The sequence below is a fragment of the Protopterus annectens genome, chromosome 7.part0 (assembly GCF_019279795.1).
Source record: "Protopterus annectens isolate FY-2018-M chromosome 7.part0, PAN1.0, whole genome shotgun sequence".
In the NCBI taxonomy this organism is placed as follows: Eukaryota; Metazoa; Chordata; order Ceratodontiformes; family Protopteridae; genus Protopterus; species Protopterus annectens.
In genome coordinates, this window is record NC_056739.1 from 1,126,430,717 (window position 1) to 1,126,456,127 (window position 25,411).

The 25,411-nt window shown below is 38.9% G+C and overlaps 1 protein-coding gene across 2 annotated transcripts in view; it reads left to right on the plus strand.

The window, feature by feature from the left end:
* LOC122806901 (ras and EF-hand domain-containing protein-like) overlaps positions 1–25,411 on the plus strand; it is a 502,021-nt gene that overhangs the window by 243,611 nt on the left and 232,999 nt on the right. For both annotated transcript variants that reach the window (XM_044077705.1, XM_044077706.1), the window contains exon 2: positions 5,557–5,706. In XM_044077705.1, coding sequence (XP_043933640.1) covers positions 5,557–5,706 — 150 coding nt within the window. The remainder of the gene's footprint in view (positions 1–5,556; positions 5,707–25,411) is intronic.

Consider the following 25,411-nt stretch of genomic DNA (forward strand, 5'->3'; position numbering starts at 1 on the left):
CATTTACTCCTAGCTGCATATTACTTTCCCATAAACGGTACACTCTTGGTTTTAGGGGGCTCTGTTTTTTTCTTCCACATGAAAAACATTTTTTCTCTGGGTGTGTGAAGGGGAAGGGCTTATTTTCATTTCAGTTCATCTATTATGTTCTTAGACAACAATATAGCAGCAACTGTGTGAATATTCTCTAGTAGTCTTTTCTTACATAAATAATTAGTGATTAGTCCGCTCTTACATAACTGTACCCATATTTATGATTGCCTTTGTGAAATACAGTTTGTGATATGAAGATAAGAGCTTGCATTAATGTCATGAATCCGTAGGTTCGATAAGATGGATGCACTGGAATTCAAAGCTTTCACTGAGAGCTGAACCCCCTCATCCACTGAACAGCCTTGCCTACAGAAAATTTTCATTGAAGGCATCCTGATTACTGAGGGGTAAAAGTTAAGTGATCTTGTAGGTGGGTTAACCTACATGTGTTAGACAACTAACTTTTAAACTGTTGTCTTTCTAGCCCATCTGCCAGTGGGCTGTAGTCACTGAGTTGGGTTTTAATGAAAAAAATTGCAGACAATTTGGAATTGGAAAAATCCATTACACTCCATATATGATCTTGCTATATATAAAATGGCATAAAAATAAATAATATACAACATATCTACTAATTTTATTTTATAAGACTTATAAAATTAATTCAAATGAATATTACACCATCTGATGAAAATAAACTCTTTTAAATTAATAAAGCTATGTGTGCCTTTATTTCAAATTAAGGCTCTGCGTTCATTGTTTTTAATAATAATATCCTCCAGAGTGGCAGATTACCCAGAAGAATATGCCCATTGCTTGCAGTGTTGGAGCTCATGATTCAACTGAGTAGTCAAGTATTGCCCAGTATTTTCTGCCTACTTGGGCATTACAAGTACTTGAAAGATGAACTCAGGTTCCCTTGAAAATAACCAGAAGTAAGAGCTACAAACACTTGTGCTTAGTCACAGGGGCTTCACTTAGTTTATTACAGGCAGAAATGAGCTACTAAGATACTTAAGAGTACTGGGCAGGCTATTACTCTGTGTACAATATACACCTCTTCCACCAGCAGTCCAATATGCAATCAAGAGGAAAAAAGATGCGGGCAATGCTGAGCTGAGGTCAGCTGACCTACTGCACCTGCTGCATAGTCAGAGGAAGCATGTCAGCCATGATGAGTTTTTACAGTAAAAGAGTAGTTTAACCGTATTTAGTAAGCTGGATACAAAGCTCATGTGACAATTGTGTCCCCAGCCTAAAGTCACCATAACATCAAGCAGACTCACTAATTATTCATAAGGATTCTGTTTGTAGTCCTCATTCTGAATTGCATTTTGCAAAAGAATATAGGCTTCTTAAATTTGCCTTTTCTTTTCCATAAGTCACATAGTAGAAATCAGTATATTATGTGTTTGAATTACTGAACTCTAGAAATGGCTGTTCCTATCTGGAATTTCATGATCTGAGGTAAATATATTTCCTCAGCAGCATTGCATACTTTGTGCAGGATGCACTACAACTGTGTGACGTGAAATTTTCACAAATGTAATTGTTCTCATTAGGAAAAAAATCCCAAGATGCTTTTATATTAACATGTCTTCAGTTCTTAGTTGTCTTATTCAGTATCAGACACAAGGTTCTGCTCCTGGTTGTAAAAAGGTAATTATTTTTGCATTTTTCATTCAAGTGACTTTGTTTCTTCTGGATACCAAGTCTTAAGGCTTTAGACTTCTCATTCCAACCCTTCGTTGCACTTTATTTCCTTTACCCGCTGAGTTTGTTGCTACTTTTCTTACTGTCATTTTCCCAGCATCAGCCCTCAGCCTATGGCCTGGCCTCCTCTTGCTTCAAAACACAGGGGGCTTGCTCAGCTTATTGCGGGTCTCTGTGAATCAGCTGGATAAGAAGATGGAGGCTATATGTGATGAGATGCTGACTGCTGTATCTTCCAGTACCAGAGACCACCACCACTGAGAATAAATGGCCTTTACCAGTGAGATGTCATCATCATGAACCCACTCAATGATCTTCTCACTGGCATAGGAGTTGCCATGAGCACTGGATGGGCACTTCAGTGTTAAAGCTTGCAGCAATGACATCACAGATTCATTTATTGATTCAGTAACTGAAAATCTCTGTGATGGAAGAAAATTACAATCATTGCTTCTTCTCCCATCACTGAGAATTGCAGAGACAGGCACTTGGCTGCACTCACCACTCTCTCAGTTGTCATCAAGGATTCAGGTGATGGCTGTTCAATTGCATTTTCCATTAAAGCAACCACCAGACACACAACCTCATAAACTGAGGAATTATGTTTCTGTTCAGAATGGAAAACTGCTGAAAATTTAATTAGTACAGAGTCTGTTTTAACTAAGAACTTTTGATTGGACATATTTTTTCAGCCTGGCACAGGGCCATATGGTTCAGAACAGTAAGTATATTAGCAAAGTTATTAATTATGGTACACAGAATCTTTGATAATTTGTGTATGATTTGGGTTGGCTTCTGGCCAGCCACTTTCCTAACAGTGTTACTCAAACTCATAGTGTTGCATACCATTTTTACTTGGAAAATTATGTGTGATGTTTCTGTAAATATTTTTCAGTTCTTCAAATCTTATCTGGCTTACACTTATCTGAAACAGTTCATCCTTCTTCCAAATGCACTTTACACCTTTATATCGACGTAATAATTGTTGCATTCAGCGGAACCCTTTATATAAATCACTTTTTAAACCATGAAGGCAAATGCTGACACCCATAATAATAATTATAGCCTTGCTAAAGTTGGACAGCAAGCTCCTTCATAATGGCACTGGGTATGCATATTAGAAGCTGGCACTACTGGACTAATTGATAAGCAAAGTTCAGGACTGATAGGGATAAAAATAATAAACCCATGTCTGAACAATCTGTGCTGTGAGCTACTTTTAAGATGCAACAATCAGACATTCTTAATTTTTACTGATTTAAAAATAATGAATGCGTTGTGCTTCAGTCATTTCTTTCATCAGGCCCATAAAAATGGGAAATATACCTCTTAACCATTTTTCCCACATTATGATCACAGTTTTCCCCTGATCAGCAAAGAATATAAAAACATTCATGGTATCTTTATAACAATTCTATGAGAGAGTAATAGAGGATTGTCATAAAACAAGGAATGGAGGAGAGGGGTAATTTAAAATTACTGTTCTATTAAAGTCTGGTAATCACAGTGTATTGATGGTTTTAAGTACACTATTCACATTAGTGAGAACATCAACATCATAACTGTATGGAATTCAGTTTGTTTCTTAAATGATATAATTTGGTCAGCTCAAGCTAGTAAATATATGCTGCACTAATCGTAGTTCTTGTAAAGTTTAGGACGTATTGTATGTGGCCTTCTTTTCCAAGCAAATCTGTCTGCCACCCATTTAGGAAGACTATATAAACTATATGTAACTTTTCCACATATCAATATGAGCTTTCATTAATTACATGGTCCCTCTCAGCATTATAGACAGTTACTTGGATCCCCTTTTCAGTTGAATAACTGATTCCTATTGGATGCATGGTTCAAACCACAAGATAGAGACCTGTTTTCTCCATTCATAACATGTATAAAACAAAGCATGCAAGCAACAGAATAAAAATAGCCCAGGCATAAATTACAGGCCTAAGCTTGATCTGTTCTCATGTTAGAAAATCCCTTCCAGTGAAATGTGCCCATTTGAGATCCAGAAATATGCTAGCTATGAAGAGGTAAGGACCCCATTATTGGCTAATTTGCATGTTTCCTGAATCACAGTTTCTACCGCAACATGCACATCATGGCTGATCTGTACATCATGGTAGTAACATGCTGCTTGACTAGGCAGTGGAGGTACCCCTTCCAGTCACTTTGTCATATACATGTATACTAGCATGCACACACACACACACACACACACATGCTTGCACACACATGCATGCACACACATGCATGCACACACACACACACGCACACACACACACACACACACACACACACACACGCACCACAATCCCTGTGCCTGCCCCTACCATCCCATGGGTCCTCCTCCACCGCTGTATTACTTTAGTGCCATTACAGCACAGATGTATTAGGCCCTGGTAGTCTAGTGTATCCCACCACCCCCGATCCCTTTCACTATGCCAGTGCTATTACAGCACTTTACAGAGTGTTCCCTAATGGTCTACTTTCTCCCCCCACACCATAGATTCATAGGTAAGTACTAGGCTAGCTGCCCTTGCAGTCCATTTTAAACCTAGCCAGTTTCCTCTCAATGGTGAGAATCAAACCCTGTACCTTGTGCCTGTGAGGTAAACACCTTAACCATTATGCCAACCCCAATCTTACCCTTATGAAGTCTGTGTCATTATTGTACTTCACTTTATCCATTGTCCAGTGGTTTCCCCACCTCTCAATTCTCATAATACCATTGGTGCCATTATGGAACTTTAGAGTGTGCCCAGTGCCCTCCCCATCCCTGTTATGCTCTTCTGTGCTTTAGGGCACTTTAAGGAGTAATCACTGGTCTCTAGTGTATGCCCCCTTCCCCAGTCCCTGTAGTACCATTGGTGCCATCACAGCACTTAAAATATTCCCTGATGTTTAGTGCATCTCCCTGCCCTCTGGAACCAGTAGTAACATATGCCATCATGGCACTTTACCAATGTATCCCTCCACCCCCCCATCCCTGTTTTGTTCTTGGTGACATTATGGCGCTTTTAAAGTAAGCCTCTAGTGCCCCCCACTATATTTATTTTCTGTGGTTAAGCATGGTATTTTGGCCATGTTTGCTGCTGTGACGTGATGCGGGTTGGCTGTACCGATCTAAATGGCCAAGAATTTTCTTGAATCTGTTGACCATGTAGATGCCTTTTGGAGGTGGTTTTGAGGGAGAGCAGATGGCTAATTAACATATGCATCTCCCTCAGGAATGCCTCATTAGCATTCAGCCCTTTGCCATACTGCACTCTCTTCATGTTGGAGGAGTGTATAGTCCCATGTAAGGGTGCTTGCTGAACAGCAAAAAAGGTACCGTGATGTGTATATGGCCACACGTATATGTTGTGGTATTTTTTATGAATTCACCTGTAGGTCCAAAGAAGTTAATATTTGATGAAAGCAGTCATCTAATAAAGTTCATTCACTGTGGTATGGAAGCATACATGTGATCTTTAGCTAAATCCTATCACTGAAAGGAACCAAAATTTCCTGAAAGGTTCCGTTGAGGAATTAGTGATCATATACTTGTTTCTATGACTTGTGACATTATGTTGTAGGGCAAAGCAAACTGAAATGTGATTTAATTCAGCCCAACAGACTGAAATGGGTAATGATATCTATTTTATATAGTTGTCTAACTTACTTTTTGAGATGATTAAAAAAGGCAGAATATGATGGTATATAGCTGAAAGTTTGCTTTGCACAACAGGAAACAGTTCAGCTTGGCAATGTAAAATAATGTGAATTCAGAGACATATAATTATAAATATTTTAATATCACTGCAGCTGTGAACGTGTCTCAGAACTGTACCAGCAGATCCATGGAACATCAGATTTCATCCTTCTTCAACAGTTTGAAGCACTGATTGCTGATCTGATACGGGAGAGCAAAGCCCACAATCACGAGATACAGCAGCTGGAAGCCAAGATGAAGCGGTAAGATATGTGGGAACTGGCAAACCTAAGAATTTGATACACATTTAGGAATGCCAAAACAGTCCTAATAGCTGGTTTAAATTTCTCTTCACTGCTTTTTCTTCTAGACTGCTATGCATTTTCAAACAATCTTCCTTAATTCTAGCATGTTCTGTTTATGAAACAGATTAGAAATATCAGTCTTTGTACTGAAAACTAGGTGTTGCACTACACCTTACTTATGCAAATAGAACAAATGAAGTCATGCTTTTAGTTTATTGTTATTTAGATATTTTATTAAGAATATTACATTGACTTCTTCTAGGGATAAAATTGCTTTCACTGTCAAAAGAATATCAGCGGCATTGTGTTTATTTATTTATTGACATTTGATTACTGGGAAAGTCCAACTAAGTAGAAGCCCATTTTTAGCAGAGGGCCGCAGAGAAAAGCTAAGGTTAATAAAGTGAATAAAGTAAATAATCTCCTGCAATTCATTTATTTATCGATGGAAGGTAAACATACAAAATAATTTGTTTACTTCAGTAAATTCCATACTGCTTGATTCAAAATTTCTGGTCTACTCTTTCTGAAAGGAATAATAGAGTTTGCAGTAATTATTTATTATCTGTTTACATTAGGGTTACCACCCGTCACACTTTGCGACTGACAGTCCTTCTTTGGGCAGTTGTGTCCTGCAACAAAATTGCAAAAGTGGCAAATGTCCTGAGATTTTAGGACAAAATGATTTCCTATATTTTATGTAATAGTTGCATAAAACAGTTATTCTGTATCTGAAACACCTAAATATTATAAGAAACAGAATAAGCAACAAAAATATTACAAGTATAAGATTTTATTTAGGCAAAAAAGTGAAGTTCTGTCCTTTGTACTGGCCATGGGTATGTTTCGCCCTGCAAAATCTGACATTTTTACCAAAAATGTCACACTTTGGGCATTTGAAAAGGTGGCAACCCTAATTTACATTTTTGTTAACTGAGATAGTCTAATTGGGCAAGAAGTCCTTTTTCAGCAGCATCTCATGGAGAAAGCTTAATCTTCAGATGCTATTTGTTGATAAGGAGTAGGCCGGATGTCCCTTGTGAAATGATTATGAGATAATAATGAATGTATCCTGGAGATGGTGTATGTTTGTGTGTGTGTGTGTGTGTGTGTGTGTGTGTGTGTGTGTGTGTATATATATATATATATATATATATCTATATCTATATCTATATCTATATATTGGTCTATGTTGCTTGCTTGAAATCCCAAAATCTTGAACAGACATCGACGCCCATAAGAGCAAAACTGCACTACCACAAAAGTGCATTATTGCGAAAGCTGGTTTTCCGAACCGGCAAAAAACAATAGAAATACTCATAAAATCAGTACCCCCCTGCACCCCCCAAACCTCCCCTACTTAAATATACCAACTCCGATATTGCACTACAGTGCAGTAACAGGAAATATTCCCGTTATGCGCTGTATGTAGATCTCCATGCAGTCCAGTTGAGCTTTCACAAACTCGATCATATGGGGTCGGCCATATGACGTTTGAGATTGTGGGAATTCGACCATTTGCAGTAGACCCATATAGATATATATCTATACATATACACACACATAGATACACATAGACATATAGATATAGATGTAGCCACCATTTCATTTCATACTTTGAAAAAAGGACAGATGTTTAAATTAAGAGGATACCAAAGTTCCCAGAATTTGTAATTTCACCAATAATATCTTTCTGAGCAATCACACTGTACCTAACAGACTGCTCTAAGACCACAGCAGCTTCTTGGTAAAATAGCGTGCTTATCTTTCTCTTTGTTGGAATGTATGCTTTAATTAATATAGTTTTTTTGTTTTTACTAGAATCATACAACATGGCAATTTCTTCATGGTTAAAAATGCATTTCTGTCTATGTGTGCGTGTCTGCCTGAAGAACAAGATCATCCTCTTAGTAATATGTGAACATTTGTAGTAATTTATTTATTGACATTTGATTACAGTGAGTGTCAGACTGCATAGGAGCCGATTTTTAGCAGAGGCCTGGGAAAGAAAGCTCCAAAATATTACAAAACATTTTAATATAATTTTACAATCTTCAAAAATAATACAAAAAAAATCTACAGCTTAAATACCTATACCAGATTAGACAAAATATGAAAACACAGATTAAGAATAGATACAATTTATATGACAATTATTTAATAGAGAAAAACACAGATTAAGAATAGATACAAGTTATATGACAATTATTTAATAGAGAAATTTTAGCCAGTTTATAGAGAAATTAAAGGTAAGTTAGTATAACACAAACAGAAAATGCAATATGAAGTGAGAGAAAAGAAGGCGTATGGCATATTTAGAAAGAAAGGTAGGGGAGAGAAACTGATTAAAGATGTAAGGTATGGATAGGTACTTGTTCACATTTATAGATACAGATTATCCTAGTGTTGAGTAAGAACAGAGCCAGATTTTGGATAGGAAGTCTTTCAGGATGTTTTGAAGGATAGGAGGAAGGGTATTGACCTGATGGATACAGGTAAGGAGCTGCAGGCCTTAGCAGCATGTTACGAGTACAGACAATGCCCAACAGATTTGATAAGTTTGTGAACAGACATGAGTTTTTGATCATTGGATTGTAATGACCAACAGGGAACATAGTTGTGTAGAATGGTATTTAGTGATGGACAAGTAGATGGATGCTGGATAATTTTATAGGTGGTAAGAAGCTTTGTATATGTTAGTTGATGGGGTAGTTCTAACCAATTTAGGCATTGTAGTGCTATACAGTGGTAAATTTTGAAACGGGTATTTTCTGCAAATTTACCAACTTTGTTATGCCACTGTTCAAGTTTTAACTTTTGTGATGACTGGAGTTTAGTAAGGATGGGAGCACCATAAATAAGTGTGGGAAGGAGATAAGAAGTGGCAAGTATAATTTTAGTTGCACTGGTGAGAAAGTTTCTGGCTGTGTAAAATATTCCTAGCTTTTGACAAGTTTTTCTTATGCAATTTTATATATGCAGGGTGAATTTAAGATTATCATCCACTATCATTCCTAATAATTTGCTATGAGAAGTGACTTCAATGGTTGTATTGTCAAGAGAGAGGACTTTAATTTTTGTTTTTTTTTTCATGAGAAAGGGATTTGAGGAAAAAAGTACTAGTTTGTTTGTTGTGGGTTGAGCATGAGTGGTGACTTACAAAGCCATATTTCTATTTGTATGTTTCAATGACTGTTAAAGCTTCTTGAGTAATTTTTTGATGGTCTGCCATTTTGTCAGATGTAGAAATGAGTGTGGAGTCATCTACCTACTGTATTAGGGAGACTTGTTGTGTTGATGTGGGGTTGTTGTTGGTGAGAATGTTAAACAGGAGGTGGCCAAGGACAGAGTCTTATGGTACAATCGTGGTGAATAAGAGATACATTGTGTTAAGGAGAATAAAGTAAATAATCTGCAATTTATTTTAGGAGGTACAGAGAGAGGATGAAGTGCCATTTTACTTTCAGATACCCATTGGACAGGAAGCTTTCGAACTGTAGAAATGTGGGCTGGAAGCAACCTAGTGAGGACATCTGAAGTGGAAATTTACTGTGTTGAAGGCTTTAGACAAGTCTAGAAATAAGGAGGAGGAGACTAGTATGCCATTATCTCTAGTTTTATTGACAGTACCTGTAGAGGTTAGAAGTGCAGTGTTAGTACTATGGGAATGGATGGAAGCCATGTTGTGTGGAGGATAGGAGTTCTTCCTGAAGGAAATAGTTTAGCAATTGTTTTTTGAATACATTTTTAAGTATTTTGGAGAGGGGGGGATAAGACTGCTATAGATCTAAAGTGTTGAATTTCCTCCTTTTTGCAGAGGGATAATGTGTGACTTTTTCCAGAGAGAAAAAGATGAAGTCTTTATGTAGACAAAAGCACTTAACCACATTGGTTAATAAAACATTTGTTCTAAGTTTAGTCCGATTTCTTACTGTGATTGCATTATTAACGCTATATTTTTAATATTGTTCTGGATGCCTTGAGTGGTAATATTAGGCAGGTTAAGAAGTGTGCAGTTAAGGGCAAAAGCATAGCATTTTTTGATTAATGAATAGTTTGTTAATTTCTGACCATTTCACCCAGCTTATAGAAGTCAGGACAGTTGAAGTACTGAATTTATTTCTGAAGACTTGCTGTTTGTCTATAAGGATACCATAGGAGTTAATATGTAAGAAAAGTTGTCTGTAAACATTTTTTTCAAATATTTTCGACAGTGTTCAAAGAATTGAGATGGGACAAAAACCGTTGAGATTTAGGACAGGAAAGTTTGAGGAGCAGAATTATGTCTGTAGACTTGAAGGCTGGTGAAACTATTCCTGATATCAGTGAGTGGTTGAAAATATATATAAGTGATTTAGTAATTTTGTCAGTGGCTCTTCTTAGGAAAGTAGGACAAAGAGTTTTGAAAGGTGACAAGAAGGGTTTCAGATTTTTTCAGAGTTATTTAGTTTCATTTGTAGTCATTTCTGAGTCGTAGCATACTCGGCTAGAGGATATCAGCAATTCTATTGTGTGTGTGTGTGTGTGTGTGTGTGTGTGTGTGTGTGTGTGTGTGTGTGTGTGTGTGTAGAGGAACAAGCTGTCTTGCATCTTCTTTTTGGACAACTCCATCCCTCTCATCCCAATTATCTGCATATGCTAACTCAATGGTCACACAAGCAAGGAAAAGAGAAATATTCAGCACACAATAATCTTGTACAAAAAGATGTCTCAGTGGCTACATTACAATGAGACAACCTACTAGCAAATGTATATTTGAATAGATGTAGAGGGATAAGACCCTCTCCCCATCAAGTGGTTAGTGATCACTAGTAGGGAAGCTACTAAAGTCACTACATATGATGAGATTGCAGCAGGGAATTTGGTAAGATGTACATGATCAGGGCAAGGGATGTCAGTAAAATTTTTCAAAGAAATTTAGCAAAGACATTAGTAAGGAGAACATTAATAAACATCAATGATTGTTGATACTGTGGCAGGAATGCATATCTTCCTGGGGGGATGTCAGGAGACAGATAAGGTTGCGAGATGAGAAATAATATAGATAACAGTACTTCTCTGTTTCAGAACTTGGTCTTTCCTGTAAGTAGAGCAGAGTGAGTGTTATTTCCTTATAATGGAAAAAAGTTTTAATTTTTGGTAATTACAACAGCATCAGGGGAAAGCTTGTTTATTTAAGTTTGCAGTTCAGCAATGTTCAGAAATAGGCCTTTTACAATGATGTATGCAACTATTAGAATATTACACTGACCAATGCATTTTGGGTAATAGGTGGAAGTGGTACTTCAGGAATTCTAGTTTGGATGTGTTTACATGACTGTGGAAATGGCTAAGTACCTACAGCTAAATAACCATAGAATTTCAGTTACAGTTACATTTGAATAATATGCTGGGAAAGGAATGTTATATCTATAGCCTTATGAAGGAAAACACGGTGCTAGGTAAAGATTTATTGTAAAATTAAGAAATGGGACAGGTTTCCACTGAGTAAGATATTGCTCATTATGTATGAAAAGCTACAGAGAGAGGGAAAGAGACAGAATATTAGAGTTGGGCCACATAAACACAAGAACAGTTTTAACCTAATAGGCCAGAAAGGATAACATCTGACTGGAATAGATCTTAGAGTAACAACTAAGTTATAGGTTCATAGGTGTGTACTAGGCTAATGGTCCTGGAGCCTTTACAAGCCTAGCCATAGGATTACCCTGGCATTGTGCCACCTGACCTTAGTTCCCAGTGCCTCTGTCGAGTAGAGCCACTGGAGTGATCCCCTGCATGAATTTTCTATTTCCCATCCACTCATCAAGATTTCTCTTGAAGAGGGTCAGCGAGGTGCTCTGCTTGACATGTATGGGAGGTCTATTCCACAGCATGGGTAGTCTCTGGGTTATGAACATGTCCCTCTAGTATGTTTTGTTGATTGTGGTAATGAGGTTGAGGTCTCTGGAATGTGTGGTACAGAGGGATTGGGATTTCTTTAGATGTAGCATTTCTAACAGAGCTGGGTCAGACATGGCTTTGTAAGTTAAGCAGAGATCGCCTCTAAGTAGATGATATGACACAGAGAATAGTTGGAGTTTTTTTAGTCTGTCCATACAGGACAAGTGTTTAAGGCCTAGGATCCTCTTTGTGAGGTACTTTTGTGGCCTCTCCAGTTGTTGCAGGTGTCTAGTGAGGTACATGCCAAATGGGGAATTGAACTCGATGATTGCCCTAATGAGGGAAGAGTAGAGGGAGACAATGACCTCTTTCTTCCTGGATGCAAAACCCTTAGTAATGATATGTGCCACAGTGGCAATGTAGTGATCAAAAGAGAGGTTGCTGTTAACCTGTGTTCCCAGATTTCTTATGACGCTTTCTGTGTTCATTGGACTACCATCAATGTGGTAATTCATGGGAACCATGTTTTTCCCAAAGGGGATGATGACACATTTTTTGGCATTGAGCTAAAGGCCATGGTTCTGACACCAGTTGTTGGTCTCAGTGAGGCCATTCTGTACGATGTCAACATCACTTGGGAAGTTAATAATTGCTCCCAACTTGCAATAGTCTGTGAATTTTGTCAGCCAGAGTCCCTTTGTGTTGGCCTGGACTTCGGAGCAGTATATACCAAACAGGTGAGGACCCAGGAATGAACCCTGTGGGACTCCACTAGTGACTAGTCGGCAGTCTGACTTGGAGTCAGCTACTTTCACACTGTGGGTTCTATCTGTAAGCCAGTTTGTAACCCACCTAGTGATATAGGGGTTGATGCCATTGTACTCGATGATTGCCCTAATGAGGGAAGAGTAGAGGGAGACAATGACCTCTTTCTTCCTGGATGCAAAACCCTTAGTAATGATATGTGCCACAGTGGCAATGTAGTGATCAAAAGAGAGGTTGCTGTTAATCTGTGTTCCCAGAGTTTTTCTATAATCGCTGAGTGGGGAATGGTATCAAAGGCCTTGGGCAGATCAAGGTAGGCTGTATGAACCACCTTGCCTTCATCCACAGCTCTGGTGACTGACTGAAAGAAGTCAACCAAGTTGAGCAGGCATGATCTACCCTTCACTAAACCAAACTGTGTGGGATCCAGAGTTTGGAGATTCCCTATATCCTTGTTTATTAGGTCCATGATGATGCGTTCCATAGCTTTGCATATCAGACTCATCAGGCTAATGGGGCGATAGTTCTCAGGGTCTGTAATCACTCCTCCTTTGTGGAGAGGGATGACTGTAGCAGTGCGCCATTTGGTAGGGACAAAGCCTAAGGTGAGGCCGTGATTGAACAGGGCACACAGCTGAGGTGCCAGTTCACTCTGTAGTTCATGTAGAACACAGCCAGGGATATTGTCAGGTCCCATAGAAGCTGTATTCTTGGCCTTGGACAGTGCTGTTTTAACCTGTGCAGCAGTAATAATGGGCACCTGGCAATCTACTGGTATTGTGATTGGTCCTTTGGGGGGGGGTAAAGTTGGCACTGAATCTGTCGGTCACTATATTGGCAATATCTGTTGGCTCAGTGTAGGAGGTTCCATTGTGCAGTAGCTCAGAGCAAATCTGGGTATTGCTGTGGAAATTCTTTACCTAACTATATAAGGCCTTCTGGTTGTCTTTACTATCTGCTGCAATTCTGTCTTCATAGCTAGCTTTAGAGGATTTGATGAGGGATCTCAACTGTTTGTTGAGGTTGATAAGGGAGTTTTTCCAATCTTCAGACTACACCTTATTTCACATCAGTTTCCTCCTTCTGTTGTAGAGTTTGTTTATGGCATGGGACCACCAGATTGGCTTCCTTTTTTTGGAGGAGAGCACCTTGGTTCTATTGGGTATGGTGAGAGCCATGCATTTGTGTACATGTTGGTACAGTGCACTGGTGTATGATTCAGCAGTCATGCAACTATTCTCCATTTGCATGGGTGCCGTGAAGTTAGCCACCTCTGTTTTTAGGATCCCAAAATTAACTTTGGAGAAGTTTTTAATGTTGGTTACCTTTGGGGGGGGGGGGGGTGTGGATTCCCAAGGTGATTAGTTTGTGGTGAGATCTAACCAGGGAGGAACACTGCCAGAATCTCCGCCACCTAGGATGGCTAGAACTACCCCACCTAATTAAATACTATCAGCTCTCCATAGCCCAAAAAGCCCTTCACCACCCTGAAAATACATCTATGCTCTCCATCCTTATAAAACCCTACAACAACCTAAAAAACCTTCGCTCATCTAACAAAACACTGATTCAAACTTCTCTATCAAAGAACACAGCAGGTGACTCTATATTTTCTAACTCAGTTGGTAAGATATGGAATCAACTTCCCCCTGACTTAATATCCCAAACATCCATCACACTGTTTAAAACTAAACTAAAACACTATCTAACCAATCACTGGCTATGCTCATGCAACAACCCGAGCTGATCTTTGCAACTCCTCACACAAACTGCATCCTTACACTTCTCTCAGGTAGATTTTTCTTCAGTGTTCATGCTGTCTCTTATCTATCATCTATACTCTTATCTACATTCCATTACTAACTTTCTTGTCACTTATCTATCAACTATACTCTTCTCTACATACTATTGAAAACTTTTAAACAAACTCCTTAATCTCTGCTGTATCATACTACACATTCCAGTATTTCTGTATCAGCTATATCTCCTATTACCTTACTTTCTCATTTTGCGGTTTAATGTCTTACGTATTTTTTGTGCTTGAAATACCCCATGTACTGTGTAATATGCTTATTGTGCTTGTAATAACTTATATATTGTGTTTATATTTTTTACCATGTATTAGATAGCGCCTCGGCCTCCACTGAAAATGGACATGTATCCAGTTGGACTAGCCCGGTTAACAAATGTAAAATAAATAAATAAAATAAAATAAATCAATGGTCACCCATGTTAGTAATGACCAGGTCAAGGATGTTGCTACCTCTACTGGGGGTAACAACGAGCTGGTCCAGGGCATTGGAATTAATGAACTCCAGGAAACGTTGGGCAAGTGTACTGGTACATGAGTAGTTTTCTCAGTTAATAGAGGGGTAGTTGAAGTCGCCTAGTATGAGGCTGTTAGGTTGGACCCTAATATTCTCCAGGGTGCTTAGGAATGTGGAGTGTGAGTCTTGGGACATGGTTGGGGCCCTATAGCAGGCTACGACCTGAATTGCTGTCTTACCCAATGCTAGCTGCACCCAAAGTATCTCTGATGCATTATATAAGGCTACCTGTCTGGAGGTGTGTGCATCCTTTATGAATATGGAAACACCACCACCTTTAGAGCTTCAGTTCAAGTTCTGGGGCCAAAAGGTGTGGAGTGAGTTATAGCTTCTTAGTGCAGGGGTGCTTTCTGCTACCTTGAACGAGGTCTCTGTTACAGCACAAATGTCGATGTTCTCCATTTTAAGGTATGTTTTGAGCGATTGCATTTTGAGATTTAGACTTCTAATGTTGAGCAGCATGACCCTCAAATTACATTTGTTTGTAGCTGTTATGGTGGTAATTTAGTCTTTGGAACACCACCTAAAAAAGCACTATAGGGGTGGAAAGAGCCTTCATCAGTCTCTGGAAACCCAGAGGTGACAGATGCAGGCCATCTCTGGCAAAGCATCAAGGTCTGTCAATCATATTATCCCAGGCAGATACTGGATCCCCTTAGAATGACACCAGAAACTTAGCCAATTGTTGAAATCAATCATTTTCTGCTTGTACTGCGGTATCATTCTGGGTGATGGTAGGATGCTACTCAGGGCTACGGTCATACCCACCTGGGCTAAATAATCCAAGAGCTCCTCCATGTCTCTTTTTATGTAGTCCAGGGAGAAATGTCTCAGGTCATTCACACCCACATGCACAATGACAGAGTCATATTTGTACCTGTTGTTGACGTACCTGAGTGCGTGCATGCGTTACGTGGCGGATCCTGGCAACTGGCAGGCAGGTGACTGTTACTTTCTCCTTATTCATCCTAGTAAGTGGGACGCCAGTGTGCCACACTTTCGAGTAACTCATCTATGACTAGTGTGTTGGGCATGCTGTTTTGCCTTATGGGCTTTGGTTGAGTGGCACACTGCTTAGGATAGTTATGTGTCTCGTAATTAGTGTTAATGTTGTGGTGGTCGAATGTGTTTCCGCCTTGGAGATCTCTGGTGTTTGGGTACATTTTTATTGAGAGCTTCCACAAAGGTGGGTGTGTGGTTTGTGTTTTTATGTGAAGGCAGTGCTGGTGTGTACTGGAGGGCTATGTGTTCCATGTGGTGTGGTGCAAGTGTTGACCTTCTCCTCTTGACCAGCTATTCCAGTCTTGGCTGGAGAGTGTGTGGCTTCCAATTTGGATATTTAAGTGCATCTCTCACAAGTCTGAATGTTGGGAGGTTATAGGAGAGGGTTGTCGATGTACATGATTATTATGTCAACAAGAGTCACTTGTGGCGCAGTGTCTAACTGTATTTGTTGTTTACCTGGCTGACAGTAGGCAACTATTTGCTGCTACATTCCTGAGCTAAGTCTGAAAAAGAACATATGGATCAGTCCTCTGCTCCAGTTAATAAGTATAAAATACATACATACATACATAGAAATACTAGGACCCACCTCTGCAGCAAGACGTTGGAGTGGTATTGGCAACAATTAACTGATTGCTTGTTGACCCACTTAACTGGCCAGGATCAGACAGATAAATAGCTAAGTAATGCTGCTATGTAGGCTTACCACTCACAAGGACAAGGCAAAGAGTTCAGATTGATGAAATACTAAAGAATTGGAGAGTGGAGTAGGAATGACTAAGATGGCATAGAACCTAGGGATGAAAACTGGCCTTTGGGTTATGGAATATCAACTCACTGCTGGGGAAGGAAAGGTGAACTAGGAGGATAGTAAGTGCCAGCTAGACTTAGCTGGTATTTTATCTACACATAGCTCTGGTTCTGGACTCATACATCTTGAGTGGGAATGGTCTCTCTTACTCTCTAAACTGCATTCACAGGGGAGGCCCCAGGCAGGTGTGCAGATACAAGTCTCTGAGTGGCTGATATTTATTTGGAGTTTGTGGCAGTAAATGAGCAGGTTGTTGAAATGCTACTGTCATGTATGTCATGCTGTAAACTTGATATGTAATTTTGTGTTACTGACTCTTTGATTAAATACAACTGTAGATTTAATAATAAGAGAAATGTTATGCTGACTCTGAATGCTTAAATGTGCATTAATACATGAGGCTGATGAATGGTTGGGTAACTGATTTTGTGCTTTCTTGTTGCTGCTAAACTAAAGTGATTTTTGTGGATCAGTGTAACTTTGTTGCAGTATTTAGTCTACTTCTTATATCCTAGACTCTGTACAAACAGCCTACTTTAATGGTGGTAGCATTTGTGCTTTATTTTTAGGCTAAAGATACGAGATGCTGTATGCAGAATAGTGTGACCCTGATTAGCGTTTCTTCTTATACGTGCTATATCCTGTTTACTTGTTTTATTTAGCTACCAAATACTTGAAACTGTTTCTTAGGGCAGTGCAGTGTACTATTAATGTAAGGATTATGCTTTTTCTTTCAGTCGCTGTGTTATGTATGGCATGAAACACTGTTCAATCAATTTTTTTTTGCTATAGTTCTATTTCTGCTGATGAACTAACACTAAATATCTATTATTAGGTATTATCTCTTCTCACGGCTCCCACCCTGAAAGGCTCGCACAGTTAGGGGGTCTGCATCCAGTTGGGAATTTTTTTAAAAAGAATAAAACGGACAGCCACACTGGTCTACCCTCAATAACAAACTTAACTAAGGTTGCTACTTTTTCTAAAGTCTTTCTGCTTAAACTGTTTAATTCAGCCATACTGGGTCAACAGCACCAAACTTCTCAGCCCTTAAATAAGGCTCCTAATACTAAACAGTTCCACCAAACTGTACTGTTAAAGTTGCTGTCTGTGTTTAAAAACAGAACATAGATTAGAATTTAAAGCAAGTACCGTATATTGCTGACCTGAGTCTAAAGGCACCTATTAGGCTGTCCCCCAAAGTAATTTGGCTCCATTCATATTGTTAAAATTAGGTAGTTTGCCCCCAGTACCTTCTTTCTTACACCTAAAATAATACCCTGAACACAGTAATTTCACTCAGCTCTCCCTCACATAGCCCTGAAAATTATACCCTGCAGCTATAAAATGAACCTGCAAGTGTATAAAATACAGCTTAAACATAGTCTATAAATTGGTGCAAAACACAAATTGAAAATACAGCCAGACATGCAACCTTACATACCAAAAGCCTAAGGAAATACTTGGCGTCAGTGTTAACCCCAACTGGACACAGCTGGCACTCTCCCTGATGACCTTAGTGACCATTTACTAACCTATATCATAAAGCATAAGGCATGAAACCCTCACCAGACCAAATATAAAATACTTAGAAACAGGAAAAACGTTGACACTACTATATTTCTAAATGAACTAAAAGCAGTTGACTGGTCAAAACTAAAAAATCTACCATTAGAAGAGGCTATAGCTTACTTTAACACTAAATTCCTAAGTATCCTTGATTCCCATGCTCCAGCACGTACAATAAAACCTAGCTCAAACACAGCACCATGGCTCACAAAAGATACCATATCTAAAATCAAAACTAGAAACAGAGCCTGGGCCAGCTGGAGAACAGCTAAAGCCCCACTTGACCATCTAAAATATCGTCAACTCAGGAATGATACAAAAAAATCTATTTTACTAGATAAAAAAAGCTTCTACCAAAATCTCTTACAAAAACACCAAAACAACCCTCAAAAGTTCTAGGCTGGCTTAAATCAACTACTTCATCCAGGCCATTCTACCACCCCAACACCGTCTAACCACACCCATAGTTCCCCAGAGACCCTAGCTGGCACTTATAATAACTTTTTCAATGAAACTATCCAATCCCTAGCAAATCAACTAACCCTGACAAACTTAAACCACACCCCTAATCTACCCACTAGTCACCCCCAATTTAGCTTCCAACTGATACCCATTAGTTTTATCAAAACACTTAGAAAAAAACTAAAACCTACCACCCTCGCTGCTGACCTCTTCCCTGCAGAGTACCTACAAATCGCTGCAGATGCCATTGCATATACCATATCTATCCTTATCAACAGAACCTTATCCGAAAGTGCTATCCCCTTCCTCTGGAAAATATTCCATGTCATCCCACTCCATAAAGGTGGTAGTTCTACAGACATATCCAACTATAGACCCATTGCCATTCTTTCCCCACTAGCCAAAATAATGGAGAAATGTGTACACAAGCAACTAATGCAATACCTTACACAGAATAGCTTACTATCCAACTCCCAGCATGATTTCAGGCCATAGCACAGTACCACCCAGGCCCTCCTTTCCTTTACTAATGCCATAAACCAAAACAGGAATGACAATAGGCTATCTTCTGCCCTCTTTCTTGACCTATCAAAAGCCTTTGACATGGTCAACCATGAACTTTTCATTCTTTCTCTAAAATCTATTTCCCTCAATAAGCATGCAATTCAGTGGTTCAATCCTAACTGACTGGTAGACAACAGGCCAACTATGGCAGGGCAAACTCTCCAGCCAGCTATCTCTCACACTTGGTGTCCCTCAAGACTCCATACTAGGTCCACTACTCTTCTCTGTTTTTATCAACAACCTTCACACTACTATCCCTAAAGTTACCTGTATTCAATATGCAGATGATTCCACTCTGATCTGCTCAGCCACCTCCCCATCCGAACTGCAAATCCTAACCCAAAATACATTTAACACTATTGAGAACTGGTTCACCAACCAATGTCTACAGCTGAACCCCTATAAAACTAAACTTCTACTCTTCACCCCCACTAATAGATCTGCCACACTTTCATTCTCTGTCACATCTAACAATGGTACCACTATCTCCCCAGATCAACACACCAAACTTCTAGGGGTTATCATAGACAATAATCTCAAATTTGACCTACTGGTCAACAAAACCATACAGACCATTAATAAGAAGTTTGGCTCACTGTATAGAAACAAGACATTTTTAACTCCACTAGCTAGGACTGCAATTGCCTGGTCACACCTACTCTCTACTCTTTTATATGCCTTGCCTATACTCTCAAACCTCAACAAATCTGAACTAGGTAAGCTGTCCCATAGCTACAACCATATTGCCAGATTCGCCACTGGCTCTACCTATACCAGAACCTGAAACAACTAGAGTGGCTAGAACTGCCCAGCCTAATTCAATGAAATCAGCTCTTAATAGCACACAAAATTCTGTACCACCCTGAGGATACCCCTCACTTATAAATATTATTAAGCCATATAACAACCTGAGATCCCTACGGACAGCCAACAAACTACTGGTCCAAACCCACAAAGCTTATAACTCTGCTGGTGAATCCCTGTTTGCCAAACCTGCAATTCATTGCCAAACTATATAACCCTACAATCCTCTAAAAGTCTCTTAAAAAAAAAACTCAAAGAGTATCTCAGAGTGAACTGGCTTTGCCCATGTACCAACCCTGATTAGGTTATAAACTGAAAGCATAATCTGTAAATATAATAACATGCAACTACATCACCAAGCTCTATATCCAATCTGACGTCTCTTGCTTTTAATTGTGTCTGTCCATGAGAATTGTGAGTCTCTACTAGGGACCACTACTAAGCCATTGTACATAATCACTTTGTTTTATATTTACGATATCAGTGACCATATTTACATCAGTGACCATATGCTTACCTACATTATTAGACAAAAAGTCCATATCCCAACTACTAATAATTTCAAAACCTCCCGTTCTAAAAAATTCTTTAATCCAGACAGCTTCCTAATTGAACTACAAGCTTGTGACTGGTCACCAATGACTCATCTTGAACTTGATGAAGCAGTGACCTAATTTAATAGGAAATTTCTTCAAATCCTAGATTCCCATGCACCTTATCGCTCTTCTAGAATAAGAACCAAATCTGCCCCATGGCAGAACCAAATCTGCCCCATGGCTCACAAAACAAACAAGGCAAAAGGTGCTCCTCAGAAATAAAATCTGGGCTAAATGGAGAGCCACCAAATGTCCATCAGATCACCTCCACTTTAAACAGTTAAGAAATGCCACCAAGAAAGATATTCTTAGAGACAAAAAAGACTTCTACCTTCACTTCCATCAAACCAGTCAACAAACTCCACAAAAATTTTGGTTAGGGATAAACAAACTTATTCAGCCAGGCCACTCTACTAATCCTGCCCCTGCAGAATTCAACCAAAATAACTCCAAAAAGATTCCTGATGCCTTTAATAACTACTTCACAGAAGCCATTCTAACCCTAGCCAATTCTTTATCTCCTTTTACTACTTCCCCACTAAATACCTCTAAGACTTCATCTCCTACCTTTCAAATACAACCTGTACCTACATCTCTCATCTGTAAGCTCCTTCAAAAATGGAAACCTTGCACCCCTTCTGCTGACCATCTCCCAGCTGAATACCTACAAATTGCCGCAAAAGCCATAGACTATCCCATCTCTATCCTTATTAATAGAACTATCTCAGAAGGCAAAATTCCTACCATATGAAAAGTATCCCACATCATCCCTCTACATAAAGATGGATCATCTATTGAGCTTTCTAACTTTTGGCCTATTGCCTTACTCTCCCCAATAGCTAAGATAATGGAAAAATATATTCACAAACAACTACTTTACCACCTTCTACAAAATAATCTACTGGCAAACTGCCAACATGGCTTCAGGCCATTCCATAGCACAACGACTGCCCTGCTATCCTTTACTGACTCTATAAACAAAAATCGTAACAATAACTCTTTTTCCTCTGCACTATTTATTGACCTGCCAAAAGCCTTTGATATGGTTAACCATAACTTACTTCTAGACAAACTGAAAGCCAATTCACTCAATCCACAAGCATTACAATGGTTTAAGTCTTATCTGGAAAACAGACAGCAAGCAGTACTTTGGAATAACAATCTGTCTACTTTACTTCCAGTAAATATTGGAGTACCCCAAGGCTCTATACTAGGTCCCCTTCTTTTTTCCTTATTTATTAACGATCTACACATAAACATTCCTCAAGCCACCTGCATTCAATATGCAGATGACTCTACTTTAATCTGTACAGCTAAGAACATAGCCTCTCTCCAGTCCCTCACCCAAACTGCTTTCCATAATGTTGAAAATTGGTTTATGCAACACTGCCTCCTCCTAAATCCCCAAAAAACATAATTACTGCTTTTTACTCCAACTCATAAATTACCTCATCCATTCTTCTCAATAACCTCTAACAATGATACCAACATAACCCCAGATACTACAACCCGCCTACTAGGTGTAACAATTGATAATCGCCTCAACTACGATGACCACATTAACTCCACTATAAAGTCTGTTAATAAAAAACTTGGTACCCTCTATAGAATTAAACCCTTCCTTACCCCTTCTGCCAGAAAAACTATTGCCCAGACCCATCTTATTTCTACCCTTTTCTATGCCTCTGCTATATATACTAACCTATTTAAAAACAACCTCTCCAAACTTTCCACCTGTTATAATAGCATAGCAAGATTCATCACTTGCTCCCCCTTTAAAACTCACCACTGCCTCAACCTCAAACAACTGGGATGGCTAGAATTACAGAACCATATACTTTTTCAACAATTACTTATCACCCAAAAGATCCTATACCACCCCAACAACACCCCTATCCTCACTAATATGATTACACCATACAAAAATCTGGCTACACTATGCTCTGCTAATAAGCTCCTAGCTTCCTTGATTAAATCTAACAACAAAGCTGGTGACTCATTTTTCTCAAACACAGCAGGTAAAAACTGGAATCAGCTTCCTTCTGAAATATCAACCCTTGCTTCTACTTCTCTATTTAAAAAACATCTTAAAGAACATCTTAAAACTCACTGGCTTTGTCCATGTGCAAACCCGGACTGATATCTCTTGCCCCTTCCTGCTCTCACCCCTTTGTCTACTCCTCTAACCTCTAATTCTAGTCACTACACTTTCCTTCTTAGTATGAGGATAAAATAAAAGGGTCTTCTCTCCTTTGCGTCTTGCTCAAACTTACTATTGTGTTTAGTATAATTTTTCTTTTGACCAATGTTGCCTCTGTACTGTGATTTTACGTGTCTTTTTATATATTGTAAACTTTGTCACTATTCATGCTTGGAGCTTTTCTCCCCGGGACTCTACTGAAAATGGACATATATCCAGTTAGACTAGCCCAGTCAACAAATGTAAAATAAATAAAAAATAAATAAATAAATATTTTCTAATGTTATCCAACTTCTTGTGTAATCTATGTAAGTTTGTCTATTTGGAGCTTTTCTCCCCAGGCCTCCACTGAAAATGGACATGTATCCAGTCGGACTATTCCAGTAAACAAATGTAAAATAAATAAGTAAATTAATAAATGTACAAAAAGGAAAACTCTGCTTGTTCTTTGAGCATCTGCATGTAACAGCTCTTTAAAGGATTAGAAGAGCAGAAGTGAGGTGCACAATAAGATGCCATCTATGGATTGTGTAATTCTGTTGTTAGACTTTAACAGTGATGGAAGAAATAATGGAATTACCTGGGATCAAATGAGGGCAGGAATGGTCTGAATGTCAGGGGTGAACAAATTTTGACTTTTGTGCTTGTCATGGATTGTTCCTAGGAAACACTATGCTCAAACCAAGGATGCCCATAAGCATGCGTGCCACTAGATCACCTTAATCCAAAGTTCAGCTATGGACTTTGTGTGATGTAAGTAGAACTAACATTGTTTGTTTACCCGCCTGGATCAAGAGAACAGTTGAGCTGTCAACAGATCATCCTTTGGTGGCATACCTCTCAACTATCCAGATTTATGCCTTAAATTTTTGGTCTCTTGTTCATGATATTCGTGGTAGTCTGGCAAATTACTAACTACTGAAGTCATTAAATAATGGCATACTTTAAAGTTTCAGACTATATATCCTTCAGAAAATGCATCCTAAGATAAAGCCTGTTATTCTAGCAACTTTCTAAGTTTATAAGAGGAATATTAGAAATCTATCCCTATTTTTGGGCCTTTGTCCGCCATTAATTTAGGCTGTGTCCTGATTTCCTGCACTAAGAGGTTGTGAGGTTTGTCTGGTGGTGAGTTGAATCAGAAGGATAAGGCATTGGGTAGGATGCCTTAAAGAATGCCTATCTGATGTCTATATGTGGGACAATATCATCTCCCACCTTCAGAAGAACTTTTCCTATATACTTAAGAGGATGGGCCATGGGGTTTGAATGGAACCTGGTCAACACCACGGTAGCTAACACCATGACAAGTAGCTGTGATGAAAAGGTGGTTGGCAATTTTTACATTGGTAATCATAACACCTGCTGGTAGACACCAGCAGTTAGGCAAGCTGTGAAGTTAAAGAGCCCTTCCATGAAATATTAGTGGGGGGGGGTGTAGATTTGACTGAAAGGTACAGGTAAGCCTAGAAAGTAGAAGATGCTGTAATTACAAAATGAAGACCCAGGAACCTGGATCTGTGGCTCTGAGTGATGGAACTCTGATTATGACACAGGTGATCAAGGATCGATTAGCATCACTGGCATTACATGATCAAGGCAGAAAGAGAGAGAGCAGTGAAGTGATATGGCCAACCTCTCACAAGGGATAGACAGGGTTGCATGCTCACACTGGGTGGGTGTATTTTCAATGGTGGAGACAAGGGGAAATTCATTTCCATGCTTTGGCATTGGTGAGAGGGGCTGTTTGATGGCAACACCCCTTGCAAGAAGTTTGAGAACATCTATAGTGGGTATCCCTTTAACATATGCTGTGAACAGTGTTCAACACACTAACAAAACATTCATAATGCAGTGAAAATGTTTGCCATCATAGCTGCTGTTTTTCAGCGTCATTCTTCCCGTTTCAACACAAATGCTGCACTTCATTTAAGATGCACATACTTAACATGACAAATACTTGGGATTATTTACAGTTAAGGGGAATGAGAATACTAGATACATGTCAAGGCAATCATTCTGGAAATTCAATAGACAAATAATATAGCCAGTAGATGTAGCAACCTGGTTTGCTAAAATCCCAATGCAGTAATAAAAGGAAAATCAAACCACCTGCAACATGCCAAGTCAAGGAGTCTGCAGAAAAACATAAATGTTTCATACCTCTCAACTGCCCAGATTTTTGCCTCATATTTGTGGGCTGCTCCTGATAAAACGTGTGGTTTTCTGGCAAACTACTGATGATGAAAACACTAAATAATGGAATCATTTAAATTTTAGACTTCATATCTTTCAGAAAATACATGCTAACCCAAGCCACGTAATTTTAGCAACTTTGTAAGTTTATAAGAGCAGTATTTAGATCTGTCCCTGTTTTTGGGCTTTTGTCCTCCCCATTATTTTAGGCTCTTTCCAGATTTCTTGCACCAGCAGGTTGAGAGGTATTCAGTACATAACAGTAGGCATTTATGTATAACATAGCTTCTAATCTATGAAATAGTGTAATAAATGGCAAAGTGGTGTTAAACCAGAGTCAGCTACCTAAGAAAAGGTAATATGCTGTTTTGACAATATTTTCATCTGTATGTTTTATGTATATTGTTACCTTTATGTTCCAGCTCTGTTTATATTTTACCTTGTCTAAGCATTTATATTAAGATATATCCCTTTAGTAATT